The following is a 14095-nucleotide window of genomic DNA, read 5'->3' on the forward strand; positions in this document are numbered from 1 at the left end:
CTACGGTTCAAAGGTTTTTCTCTTTTTAATAAAACATTGCGGATTGACAAATGTCATTCATGGAATACATATGCAAATGCCATTAATGTCGAACAAGTCATACTATCCACTGAACGAACTCTTGAATAATTTCGTCCGTAATAAACAATTTAAAGCATATAAATGATTCAAAAATATTTCGACACTTGCAGCTAGGACCAGTATACGAGCGTTATCATTCTAGGGTTAAAGTTTGGATCTATATCTGAAATATGAAGAAAATTTGAGTTTGCTGTATTTTTGCTTTCTATAACTAAATAATTTTGATTTTATTCAGTTTTCATATTTTGTTTTTAATAAATAAATATGTCAAATAACAATAATGAATGTAGAAAAAAATAATGCGACTTTTGAAGTTTTTATGATTTATTCGTTTTAATATTTTAGTATTATAATTATTATTAAATATTAAATAATTGAAATCCTTTAAGTCCCCAATATGTGCTTCATTAAAAAACATACTATGAAGGCTAAATGCTAAAATATACATCTATACTTGGATATGGCTGCTTAAATGAAAATAAATTTTAATAAACAATAGTAAACAAGTAGTAAATAAACAACAAGTAATAAACAATTTAAAGCATATAAATGATTCAAAAATATTTCGACACTTGCAGCTAGGACCAGTATACAAGCGTTATCATTCTAGGGTTAAAGTTTGGATCTCCATCTGAAATATGAAGAAAATTTGAGTTTGCTGTATTTTTGCTTTCTATAACTAAATAATTTTGATTTTATTCAGTTTTCATATTTTGTTTTTAATAAATAAATATGTCAAATAACAATAATGAATGTAGAAAAAAATAATGCGACTTTTGAAGTTTTTATGATTTATTCGTTTTAATATTTTAGTATTATAATTATTATTAAATATTAAATAATTGAAATCCTTTAAGTCCCCAATATGTGCTTCATTAAAAAACATACTATGAAGGCTAAATGCTAAAATATACATCTATACTTGGATATGGCTGCTTAAATGAAAATAAATTTTTTTACAAATTTCAAAACTCAAATAGCAATGTATATATGTGTGTGCATTTATACAAATACATATATGTACATATATAGTACAAATGTATTATTGTTTAAAAACCATAAGAAACTCCTGAAGTCAGCTATTACCCGCAGCAAACGAAATTGTTTTGAAAAGCTCTGTGAAGAGGCAAACGTAGACCCCTGGGGAACAGCATATAAAATTTGTATGACAAAATTCAAAAATAAGTCACAGGAAACCAAAAGTGCATCATTTATGAAGAAAGTCGTCGAAACACTATTTCCGACGCATGACCCGATCTCATACGCTGAACGACATGACGAAACGGCTGAGTCACCGCTATTAGTTACGGAAGAAGAACTATTGGCCATAGTAAAAAAAATTAAAAACAACAAAGCGCCCGGAATAGATGGTATACCAAACAGAGCCCTAAAGGAAGCTATAACTTTGAAACCCACCCTGTTCACTAATATGTACAATGCATGCATAAAAGAAGGAGCGTTCCCCGACCCCTGGAAAGTCCAACGCTTAGTTCTCCTTCCAAAACAAAGGAAACCACCGGAGGAACCTTCATAGTATCGACCCTTGTGTATGCTCGACACAATGGGTAAAGTATACGAAAACATTATACGAAACCGCTTGGAAGTTGCAATCCAGGAAGCCGGCGGATTATCTGAGAGACAATACGGTTTCATAAAACGCAGATCCACTATCGACGCACTAAAGGAAGTCGTTGACACTGAAAAAGATGCAGTCAGTGGGAAAAGATGGAAAGGTGGTACAAAAAAAATACTGCGCACTGATTACCCGAGTGGGCAAACATTATCAACATCTTATATGTAATGCGCGCCCCCCAATACCTCATTAACATAATAATAAGCTATTTTAAAAACAGAAAACTAATATTTGACACGGACGAAGGCACTAAGATCCATTTTATTTCGAGTGGAGTACCGCAAGGATCGGTCTTAGGCCCCCTCTTATGGAACTTGATGTATGACGGGGTTCTAAGAATACAACAACCAAAGAGCGTGAAATTAATAGCATATGCTGACGACCTTATAGTGGTAGCAGTGGCCAAGCACCTCGATGACCTCAGGAGAAAATGCAATGAATGCATCAACGGTTTACGCCAATGGTTTTCTTCCATGAGTCTGGAACTAGCAGAGCATAAAACTGAAGTGTTGCTCATAAGCACAAGGAAAATTGAGGAAAGATTAACTCTCACTATTGGGGAGTGTGAGATTATCTCACAGCCACAGCTGAAGTACCTGGGGGTAATATTAGACTCAAGGTTAAAATTCAAGGAGCACTTGGCGTACTCGTCGAACAAAGCAAACAAAATCAATAACGCCTTATCAAGAATGATGGCAAATAAGGGCTGCGTGCGTTCCGGCCGAAGATTTTTAATTGCAAAGGCTATGAGCTCTGTAATTTTGTATGTGGCGCCAATATGGATTCAGGCGTTAGATGTTAAAGCGTATGCGAGACCAATAAACGCAATACATAGACTGTCGGCATTAAGAGTAATAAGTGCTTTCCGAACCATATCTAGCGATGCTGCTGAAGTGTTGGCCAGCATGCCGCCTATTGACATCCAGGGAGATGAATTCGTGCGACTGCATATGGTAGCAGCGCCCCCCTCAGAGAATAAAAAGTTAGACGAGAGGAAAACGAGCATCTTGAAGTGGCAGCAACGGTGGGAAGCCTCAACTAAAGGACGGTGGACACACAGACTAATACCAGACATCCATTCGTGGATATATAGAAAGCATGGTGACCGTGATTTCCACCTGACCCAAATTTTAAGTGGTCATGGGTGCTTCAGAAGTTACCTATACAAATTCCGTAATGACGTTAGTCCGTACTGTCCGGTGTGTGCACGTATTTTTCTATTGCCCTCGCTTTTTAGATATAAGGGAAAAGTTCATAACAACCATGGGTGGTAACTTGACGGTGGGAAATTTGACTGCACTTATGAGTCAGTCCTCTGATAAATGGAAAATGGAATGGAATGGCTTCCCCCTACTATAAAACAAAAAAAAAAAAATAGTACAATAGTACAATAGTACAACACAAAATCAAGGCATTTAACTATTTACCGAATTTTAAGCTACCTGTAGCATTTTTCACAACACCTGAAAGAGCTTTCCCTAAAATTGCTCTACCTTCATTAAGATATATAAATCATACCAGAACTTGAAAGATTATTCATTCCTGCAGTAGCAGTCACGCGGCAAGTAACGCAATTACCGAAAATACAACATAAAAGTATTACATTATTTAATACAGTTTTGTTAAAATGGGCGCTTGGATTAATTTTAAATTTAAACCAATCGTTTTCGAAATACGCCCATACAAATATGTCTTACAAGTGCGGGAGCCAAGAGAACCCACTGCCAGCGTTACAGAAGACAACATTTCGGAGGTCACCACTAATGTCAGGAGCTTAAATATCAGTGACACTGAATCAAATGATCAAAATGCGAGCGGTCTCACATCACCAACACCGCCATCAGTTGAACAGTGTGGATGGGTAGAAGCCCAAAATAGCTCAGTAGAATCAGGAGATGATAGAGCAACCAACGATGATGTCGATCGAACACCTCCACCACCCAAAATTGATATATGGGAATGGACACTAGAGCAGCGTCTATTCACACTCAAACTGACCGACACAGATACAGAAACTGAAACTGAATCCGAAGTAACAACTCCGATAAATGAATCAAATGATCAAAATGCGAGCGGTCTCACATCACCAACACCGCCATCAGTTGAACAGTGTGGATGGGTAGAAGCCCAAAATAGCTCAGTAGAATCAGGAGATGATAGAGCAACCAACGATGATGTCGATCGAACACCTCCACCACCCAAAATTGATATATGGGAATGGACACTAGAGCAGCGTCTATTCACACTCAAACTGACCGACACAGACACAGAAACTGAAACTGAATCCGAAGTAACAACTCCGATAAATGCACGCTTTGAAAACTTTAATGGTAGACGCGTTGAGACCACGAAATATAAATATCGTGATGCTACTATTAACCGCAAAAAACATTAAGAGAAAATGTTGTTTGTGTATATGATTATTAGCAAAAAATAAAAAAAAAAATTTATTGAAAATGAATTTTTGGTGTTTTTTTGTTTAATTATATATATATATATATATTTGGCGTAGGAACCGCTTTAAGCGATTATAGCCGAATCCACCAGAGCACGCCACTCATTCCTCCTTTTTGCTTTTTGGCGCCAACTGGAAACACCAAGTGAAGCCAGGTCACTTTGCACTTGGTCTTTCCACCGGAGTGGAGGTCGTCCTCTTCCGCGGCTTCCTCCAGCGGGTACTTCATCGAATACTTTCAGAGCTGGAGTGTTTTCTTCCATCCGTACAACATGACCTAGCCAGCGTAGCCGCTGTCTTTTTATTCGCTGAACTATGTCAATGTCGTCGTATAAATCGTACAGCTCATCGTTCCATCGTCTGCGGTATTCGCCGTTGCCAATGTTTAGAGGACCATAAATCTTGCGCAAAACCTTTCTCTCGAAAACCCCAAGAGTCGTCTCATCGGATGTTGTCATCGTCCACGCTTCAGCGCCATACATCAGGACGGGAATAATGAGCGACTTATAGAGTTTGATTTTGGTTCGTCGAGAGAGGACTTTACTTTTCAATTGCCTACTCAGTCCAAAGTAGCACCTGTTGGCGCTTCGCTTCTTTATCTAGTCTGGAAAACGCAGAACAAACGGCGCGGTTGTTGCTTCCGATGATATCAATATCATCGGCATACGCCAGGAGCTGTACACTCTTGTAGAAGATTGTACCCTCTCTATTTAGTTCTGCAGCTCGTATTATTTTTTCCAGCAATAGATTGAAGATGTCGCACGATAGTGAGTCACCCTGTCTGAAGCCTCGTTTGGTATCGAACGGCTCGGAGAGGTCCTTCCCGATCCTGACGGAGCTTTTGGTGTTGCTCAACGTCAGCTTACATAGCCGTATTAGTTTTGCAGGGATACCAAATTCAGACATCGCGACATAAAGGCAGCTCCTTTTCGTGCTATCGAAGGCAGCTTTAAAATCAATAAAAAGATGGTGAGTATCGATTCTTCTCTCTCGGGTCTTTTCCAAGATTTGGCGCATGGTGTATATCTGGTCCATTGTAGATTTTCCAGGTCTAAAGCCACACTGATAAGGTCCAATCAGTTCGTTGACGGTGGGCTTTAGTCTTTCACACAATACGCTCGACAAAACCATATATGCGATATTGAGGAGACTTATACCACGGTGGTTGGCGCAGATTGTGGGGTCTCCCTTCTTATGGATTAGGCAGAGCACACTAAGATTCCAATCGTCAGGCATGCTTTCTTCCGACCTTATTCTACAAAGAAGCTGATGCATGCACCTTATCAGTTCTTCGCCGCCGTATTTGAATAGCTCGGCCGGTAATCCATCGGCCCCCGCCGCTTTTTTGTTCTTCAAGCGGGTAATTGCTATTCGAATTTCTTCATGGTCGGGTAATGGAACATCTATTCCATCGTCATCAATTGGGGAACGTGTTGTGGTCGATCGCAACGTTGCGAAGTAGGCAGTCTGTTTTCTCTCCGCTGCGAAACGACAATTCTCATCGTACCAACTGGTTTTTTGGCGTTGCCAGAGACCAATTGTTTCGGCTACAGCGGTATGCAATGAGTTTGAGATGCCGTTCCACAGCTCCCTTATATCGAGATGCTGATGAGTGCTCTCAGAGAGCAGGAGTGCAAGTCGAGTAGAAAATCGTTCGTCTGTCGGTTGTGATTGCAGCTTTTCGACATCGAACCTTCCTTGTGTTTGTTGACGGGCGTTCTTTGCTGCACATAGGCGAGTGCGTATCTTTGCTGCTACTAGATAATGGTCCGAGTCAATGTTTGGTCCTCGGAGCGTACGCACGTCTAAAACACTGGAGACATGTCTTCCGTCTATCACAACGTGATCGATTTGATTGCGCGTGTTTCGATCAGGGGACAGCCACGTTGCTTGACGTTGCATTTTATGCTGGAATCTGGTACTACAGACAACCATATTTCGGGCCCCAGCGAAGTCGATCAGCCTCAGGCCGTTTGGCGATGTTTCGTCATGGAGGCTGAATTTTCCGACTGTTGTGCCAAAGACACCTTCTTTACCCACCCTGGCGTTAAAATCGCCAAGCACGATTTTGACATCGTGGCGGGGGCAGCGCTCATAGGTGCGTTCTAGGCGCTCATAGAAAGCATCTTTGGTCACATCGTCCTTCTCTTCCGTTGGGGCGTGAGCGCAAATCAGCGATATGTTGAAGAACCTCGCTTTGATGCGGATTGTGGCAAGACGTTCATCCACCGGGGTGAATGCCAGGACTCGGCGACGTAGTCTTTCTCCCACCACAAATCCAACACCGAATTTGCGCTCCTTTATATGGCCGCTGTAGTAGATGTCACAAGGACCCACCTTCTTCCGTCCTTGTCCCGTCCATCGCACTTCTTGGACGGCGGTGATGTCAGCCTTTAGTTGTATGAGGACATCAACCAGCTGGGCAGAGGCACCTTCCCAATTAAGAGTCCGGACATTCCAGGTGCATGCCCTCAAATCATGATCCTTAGTACATTTGCAGGGGTCGTCATCAAAAGGGGGGTATCTCATCCGAGGCTCGGTGTTTGTTGTTTGTTTTCATTGGGGAGATTTTTTTATGTGGTGGGTCCCAAGCCCTACGCACAACCGCAGAAGCGGGCTTCGCCTTCTCACTTTAGCTCGCCTCCAAACGGATGTCTGTTAGCTACCCAGGGGATACTTGGTCTAAAACCGGATGTCGTGAGCTGCTTGAGTCATATGCAAAAGAATCGTTCCTGGCCACTCCCAAGTGAATGGCAATCAGAAACTTTCCTCACTTGCGTGAACTTCTACATATGACTCCATCCCCCAATTATAATTATAATACATATATATATAGTAATTATATACATATATTATTTTATACATAAAATTACGTAGCAACCTCGTATAATTGAGAATTATTTCTCCAAATGCTTTATAGGTGAAAAGATTTTGGTCTGACAATGACAGTTCTTCGAGTAGGAACTGTCAAAGCATTTTTACCGAAATGAAAGGTTCAATTTGAATTAAATATCGATTTTGAAGGCATCGAAGTTTCACTCACAGTTTTGGGAATGTTGCGATCTTTCGTTGTTAGGTCAAAGACGAGGCCTGGAACGGGAACCAACACAAATATCCCAATTTATAAATAATCTAATATTTAGCTAAAAAGCTCTTGCAAGCCTGAATATCATGAGAATTGTTCAAGATCTTGTATAATTGTTCAAATTTCACCTCGTAGATATAAGCTGTTAATTTTTATTGGCTTAACCCTAGAAAGATAACCTTATTTTATAGTACTGAAAAGATAAACAAGCGATTTTACATTGCTTTGTAAAATGAAAACGCTATTCTCAATATTTTCTCTCAAATGCCTTAATAAAGTAGGGATTTCCATCTTAAATCTCATCCACGATGTCGAAAGCTCAGTGCTCTCTACGGTTCAAAGGTTTTTCTCATTTTAATAAAACATTGCGGATTGACAAATGCCATTCATGGAATACATATGCAAATGCCATTAATGTCGAACAAGTCATACTATCCACTGAACGAACTCTTGAATAATTTCGTCCGTAATAAACAATTTAAAGCATATAAATGATTCAAAAATATTTCGACACTTGCAGCTAGGACCAGTATACGAGCGTTATCATTCTAGGGTTAAAGTTTGGATCTCCATCTGAAATATGAAGAAAATTTGAGTTTGCTGTATTTTTGCTTTCTATAACTAAATAATTTTGATTTTATTCAGTTTTCATATTTTGTTTTTAATAAATAAATATGTCAAATAACAATAATGAATGTAGAAAAAAATAATGCGACTTTTGAAGTTTTTATGATTTATTCGTTTTAATATTTTAGTATTATAATTATTATTAAATATTAAATAATTGAAATCCTTTAAGTCCCCAATATGTGCTTCATTAAAAAACATACTATGAAGGCTAAATGCTAAAATATTACAACTTGGATATGGCTGCTTAAATGTATAATTTTTTTTACAAAATTCAAAACTCAAATAGCAATGTATATATGTGTGTGCATTTATGCAAATACATATAGTACAAATGTAAGTACATACAGATAGACTTCAAATACATACATATGTGCCGTCTGACCCCCAAGAACAAACAAACTCATTCGCATGAAATTGATATCGGTCAGTAGCGGCAGTCAGGTAAGATCGTAGCTCTACTCGTACACATGAGGCTTGTACGTACATATGGCTGTGCATGTGCCATTACATGGTAAGTTTCGCTAAAGCCTGTGAGTACATTAAACTAAAACTAAAAATCAACGTTAAGGTAATGCCCTCTCAAAATTGACAAAGCATCAATGTTCCCCTCAAACATATTAATTCAGCCATAAAACAATGACCTAAGTTAACGCTCTTAAGCAAATCATATATGTATATACATGTATGTTTATACACACATAATATACATACGTGCATATGTAAACGCTTGTACTTGAGCAAGTAACAGAATGTCTAAATATTTATTTGCAAAAATTAATGAACTGTTTCATTGCCTTTGCGCTATGACTAAAGAGAGCGACAACAGCATTGAAGACACACACACATATACAAGCGCATACAGAGTGAAGTAAACTCAAGCAGTCTGACGTCGTTGTTGTGCTCTCTTCTTTTTTACTGCCTACCAAAGCCAAAAGGCTAGCAAAATACTACATCAGGGGAGGCGAAGACGTGACGTGTGGAGAAAAGTTAGACGCGCATAAATTTTATGTGACGAAAAATAGATAACAAAAACAAAAATTGCATAAAATATCGATAATTAAACTACAGACGTAAGCAGTTGTATTATGTTGTATGTATGTATGTACGAATTTATCTATATTTGCATAAGTGTGTATTAGGTGAGCTGCGGTTGAGCAACAAATTAAAGCAAGTCAATGATAATGAAAAATAGCATATTTAAAGCAAAATAATATAACTGTGCATTTATGTATACATACGTATATATTTTATATAAGTACATATGTACATATATATGTATGTGTAGACATTTACCTACGCTTTTGCTTACCTTCCTTCCTACCACAATTACCTAGCTAGCAGTGAGCAAATTCACTAAAAAAATATATAAAAAAAAAAACAAAAATATATTTTTGTAGTTATTTATATGTATGTATATAATTATATTTTATATTATCTACTAACTAATATTGTATATATTATATATATATAAATTTATATACTTCTAGTCGCATATATGTATGTGCCTAAGTATGTTTGTTAATTTACATTAGAAGATTTCAATTGGTAATTTCAGTATGCCTGACAATTAATTTTGCATTCTACTAAACAACAGTGTGTTCGTTTGAGTGCGCACTTTGTCGTGCTCTCTTTGCACTCACTCAAATCGATTGCTCTTTGGCAATGGCATAAATCAGCCGTTGCTTCACTCTTCGCTCATAACTTAACGTAGTTAAATAAGATGGTTTTTCTTAATTATTCATCACTTTGTGCTTAATATTTCGACGTCGTCTTCTACTACTTATGATTATTACTTATATTTCTAGCCTAGTTCATAAATGACATTGCGCTATTCAATGCCTTAATCCCCTATCAACGCGCTTTCGCAGCGAACTCGTGTATAACCGTTGACTTGTCACAACGTTACAGTGGTTGCCCACAACTCAACGGCGACTTTATGGTATATGTGGGGGAAGAAACGTGCGGTGCGCTTTAGGAGACACAACAACAATACTACTAATGTAACGACTAGCTGACTGCCTGTGGCGTCTGCATTATTGGAGCTGTTATTACACGAGCACACTCCTCCGATGAAACAGCCAGCCAGCCATCCAAGCATTCTACGTGCTCCGTGACTACCTACATACGACAGATGCAATGTGAGCACTCTCTTGTGCTCTCTGCGGTCTACTGTTTATCTGCCTTGGCTAGTGTGCCTTCATTGCCTCGAATTTGCAGCTACAAGCCGTATACATACATATATTCAGAGATATTTGTGTAGTTGTACGCTTCCAAGTCGTTCAGCAGCGCATGCATTGGCCTTCCCCCAAAGCGTGTATGTAACGTAACATATCTGAGTGTATGTGTGTGCTGTAGTTGTCTACCGTAAGGCTGTTGATTCTGTTAACGCACTGTTATTGCTCTGTGCACTGTTCAGCCTTCCGCCTGCTTGCCGTCTGTCAATTGAAATCAGTCGGTTTGCCACAATCAGCCGAACCAAACAGCCATTTGACGGGTAGACTACAGTTCAGTTCACTGTGAACGTGAGAACCGTGTGGACGTGCTTCGAAATAAACGCGGAACATTTGTTTTCACCACAAACACTAAACGGCAACTAACTAGCTAGCTGGCTAGAGCTCTATCTGTCTACAACAAACACAAAGCAAAGAGACTCTCACTTACATGAAAAGCAAGAGCCAAACACACAGACTCACGGCAACAGCACAGTGGCAAACTGGAGAAGAACAACAGCAACAACAAATACAAATGTATTACTAGCGTATGAACGGTAGTAGTAATGGCAACAGCTGAACTGTAACTGAACAACATAATCATAATTAATTAATTGTGTGTGTTGATAACAATAACTGCTACCACAACAACAGCAAGAATATGTTAAACGCAAATTGTGTAAATTTGTAAATTTTGAAAATATTTTTTTGGACAATTAATTAAGTGAAATTTTTAAAATTATTTAAAAAAATCTCTTGAGGAGCAACAATAAAAAACACTAAAAAAATAAGAAATTTGTGCAGCATTTTGTAAATTATAATTTGTATATACTATGTTGGAAATTGTGAAAAACGTATTAACAGCAATTGAAGAGATTACATTTACAAACAAATTAAATTAACATAAATCAAACATTTGCGAAACATCAAAAACCAAAACGTGAAAATTCAAAAGGCCGTGGATTATTTTGAATTTTTCAACGTTTTAAATCACTATATGTTAGCAAATAAATTAACAATTTGTAGAACATAAAAAATACAAAAATAATTAATTTTATTTATTGTATAAAATTCAAAGATATTTAAAAACTCAATTAAATAGCAGCAATACAACAACTAAAAACATATTTGAGTGATTCAATTATTGACTGCTAATTAAGTGACAAAACGTGCATTACATTGAATCAGCCACAGCGTACATACACACGCATTTACATATGTACATATGTTAAAACTAGTGGGATTGTGTATTTTATTTGCATAAAAGTGATAAAAATTAAAAAAATAAGCAAACATCAACTGAATGAAAAATTTTGCAAAATATTTGTGTGAAAGACCAAAAGTGCAATAAGCTAAACACTTAAATAACAATAAAAAGTGTATGAAAAAAAATTGCTAAACAAATTTGTGTGTGCTTTTTTACAACTGAAAGATTTTCTTCTACATAAGTGGCAAGTGAGAAAATGTTCTATGTGATTTAAATTAAAATTGAATAATTCAGTGACAAAACTGCTACAAGCACATAGCCAAAGGCCAAAGCTAAAAATCAAAACAAATCAGCAATCTGCCACAGTTGCAGCAACAACAACAGCAATAAAAATAATTAAGTAGAAATAAATTGTGGTTTGCCTTGCAACAGACAAGAGCAGCAGCAGAAGCACCAGCGGCAGCGGCAGCCAACTAACAACAAATTGCGATTGCAGTGATCTATCACAGCAACAACAAACACACAAAAAACGACAAACGTTAAAACAATCACGCAAGCAAACAAACACACACACACCCAAGCACGGCAGCCAAGTGGTTGAACAAGTTTTTCTGCGCTCTTAAATAGCTGTGTAACGCTCTTAAGTTAAATGCACACAATATAAAGCAAGAAAAAGTTAACAACTAAACGATAAAGAACAAAAACCTCAAAGTGTAGCAAATTTAAAGTAATTTTCACGATAAAAAAATTAACATTAAAAAAACGGCCTAGAAATAACTAGCATATCGTTTTTGAAAGTCACTTAAGTTGCCCTTAACAGGCACACACACACAAGCGTACAAACGCTGGCCGTGGCGAAAATTTTCTCAAAAACTTACTACAAGTCCACTCGAAGGGTGAAGTCTGTGACTTAGTGGCAAATTACCACACGCTACGTTACTCAACTTCACTGCGCCAGACTCACCACACTCGACGAGTCGCCAACCACCACACAGCGTACAACACGGCGCAGCAGTGGAGCAGAAATTTTGTGCGAGAAATTCAATTAAAAGTCAAAGCGAGTAAAGAAGTGGACACAACAACAAAGCAATAAACAAACAACAAGCAACAACGCACACACTTACGAAGGTGAAGCAACAACACTTGTTGTTGTTATTGTTATTGTACATTAAGCTACACGCAATTAAAGCAAACGCAATACAGCAAAAGTAACAGCAACACCAACTACAAACAACAACAACAAACAACCAAAGCAAAATGACCTTGCCGACAACAACAACAGTAAACGGTTGCGACGACGATTCGGATATGTTTGGCCCGCCACGCTCCTCACCCATCGGCTATCATCATCATCGCTCGCGTGTGCCCATGATATCGCCAAAGCTGCGTCAACGCGAAGAACGCAAACGCATATTGCAATTGTGTGCGCACAAGTTGGAGCGTATCAAGGATTCGGAGACGAATCTGCGCCGCAGCGTGTGCATCAATAATACATATTGCCGTCTAACCGATGAGCTGCGACGGGAGAAGCAGTCACGCTATCTGGCGAATTTGCCGAGGTGAGTACGAGTGAAGTGAAGTGGAGTTATGGGTTACTTATTTGTGTCTTTATGTATGTGTGGAGAATGATTGTATGATTGTATTTATATACTTGTATGTATGCTTGTATAAAGAATGATTGGCTGCTGAAGGGTGGCGAAGATGAGAAAATGCAGTAAATAGCCTTATAAAGGCAAGTGATTAATTTATTACGCATATATTTTGTGTGTCAACGAATGTGTGTAATTAAATAAATGGAATATAAAATTTATGAGAACACAACAAAAATTAAATATAAAAATTAATAAGAAATTAAATAAATAAAAAAATAAATATAATACTTGGAAAAAATAATAATAATTAAAATTAAGTAAAAAATAATAATAATTTTGAAATAGTATTAAATTTGAAGACTTAATGAAAAAATAAAAAAATACGAATTTATAAGAAATTAGATAAATAAAAAATAAAATAATTTAGTTAAAATAATAATAATTAAACTTTGTTGCAAGAATATAATTAAGCTAAACTAAAATAAAAAATTTAAAAACTGTATTCATTAAATATTAATTTAATTTAGAAACAAATAATTTAAAATATAACAAATAAAAATATAACAAAAATTGTAAAGCTATAAGAAACTAATTCAAAAAAATGTATTCCAAAAATTAATTAATTTGATGACGTCAGCAACTTTTGCATGCAGTAAAATCGGAAGTAAAATCTTTTTATTTAACACACACCCCCCACTATCAGCACACACATTGCCAAATCGCTTATCACATATTCATAAAGCCAAGCGCCATTCCCCTCTCAATGTAAGTGCTCGCACTACTTGCCACATTTTATTGTGGAAAATTATGCGTTCGCAGTCGCCAAGCGCTCAGTTGGGCACATCCAATGAGCTCGTCTCTATTTAACAACCAGCGCCGACGCGCCTTTGCACAGTCCCCACCGTCACACACTCCAGCGCCACAAGCGTTGATGACTTATTCAGTATTTTATAAAACAACAGCAACAGTAGCAGTCCTATCAGCAGATAGAAGTGTATGCTATAAAATGCGGATATTCGCCGCACTAGTTGAATTGGCTTCGAACAGAATGCTGCGCTGCGTACGCTCAGCCTCCTGCCGCCTGGTCGCTTTGACCGCGCCGTGTGTCACTCACAGCGATCGCTCGTGCCCATATGGCAATCTTGCCGTACGGTGTTGTTGTACTTATTTTTGTTGCTGTCGCCGTTTGTGCCGTTCGACAA

At 37.8% G+C, this 14095-nt stretch overlaps 1 protein-coding gene across 1 annotated transcript in view; it reads left to right on the plus strand.

Annotated features, from left to right (window-relative positions):
* Positions 1 to 9516: 9516 nt before the first annotated feature.
* LOC105214982 (uncharacterized protein DDB_G0288805) overlaps positions 9517 to 14095 on the plus strand; it is a 43720-nt gene continuing 39141 nt past the window's right edge. The window contains exon 1 of the mRNA XM_011188697.3: positions 9517 to 12860. Coding sequence (XP_011186999.1) covers positions 12559 to 12860 — 302 coding nt within the window. The 5' untranslated portion in view covers positions 9517 to 12558. The remainder of the gene's footprint in view (positions 12861 to 14095) is intronic.

The sequence above is a fragment of the Zeugodacus cucurbitae genome, chromosome 5, assembly GCF_028554725.1.
Source record: "Zeugodacus cucurbitae isolate PBARC_wt_2022May chromosome 5, idZeuCucr1.2, whole genome shotgun sequence".
Taxonomy (NCBI): domain Eukaryota; kingdom Metazoa; phylum Arthropoda; class Insecta; order Diptera; family Tephritidae; genus Zeugodacus; species Zeugodacus cucurbitae.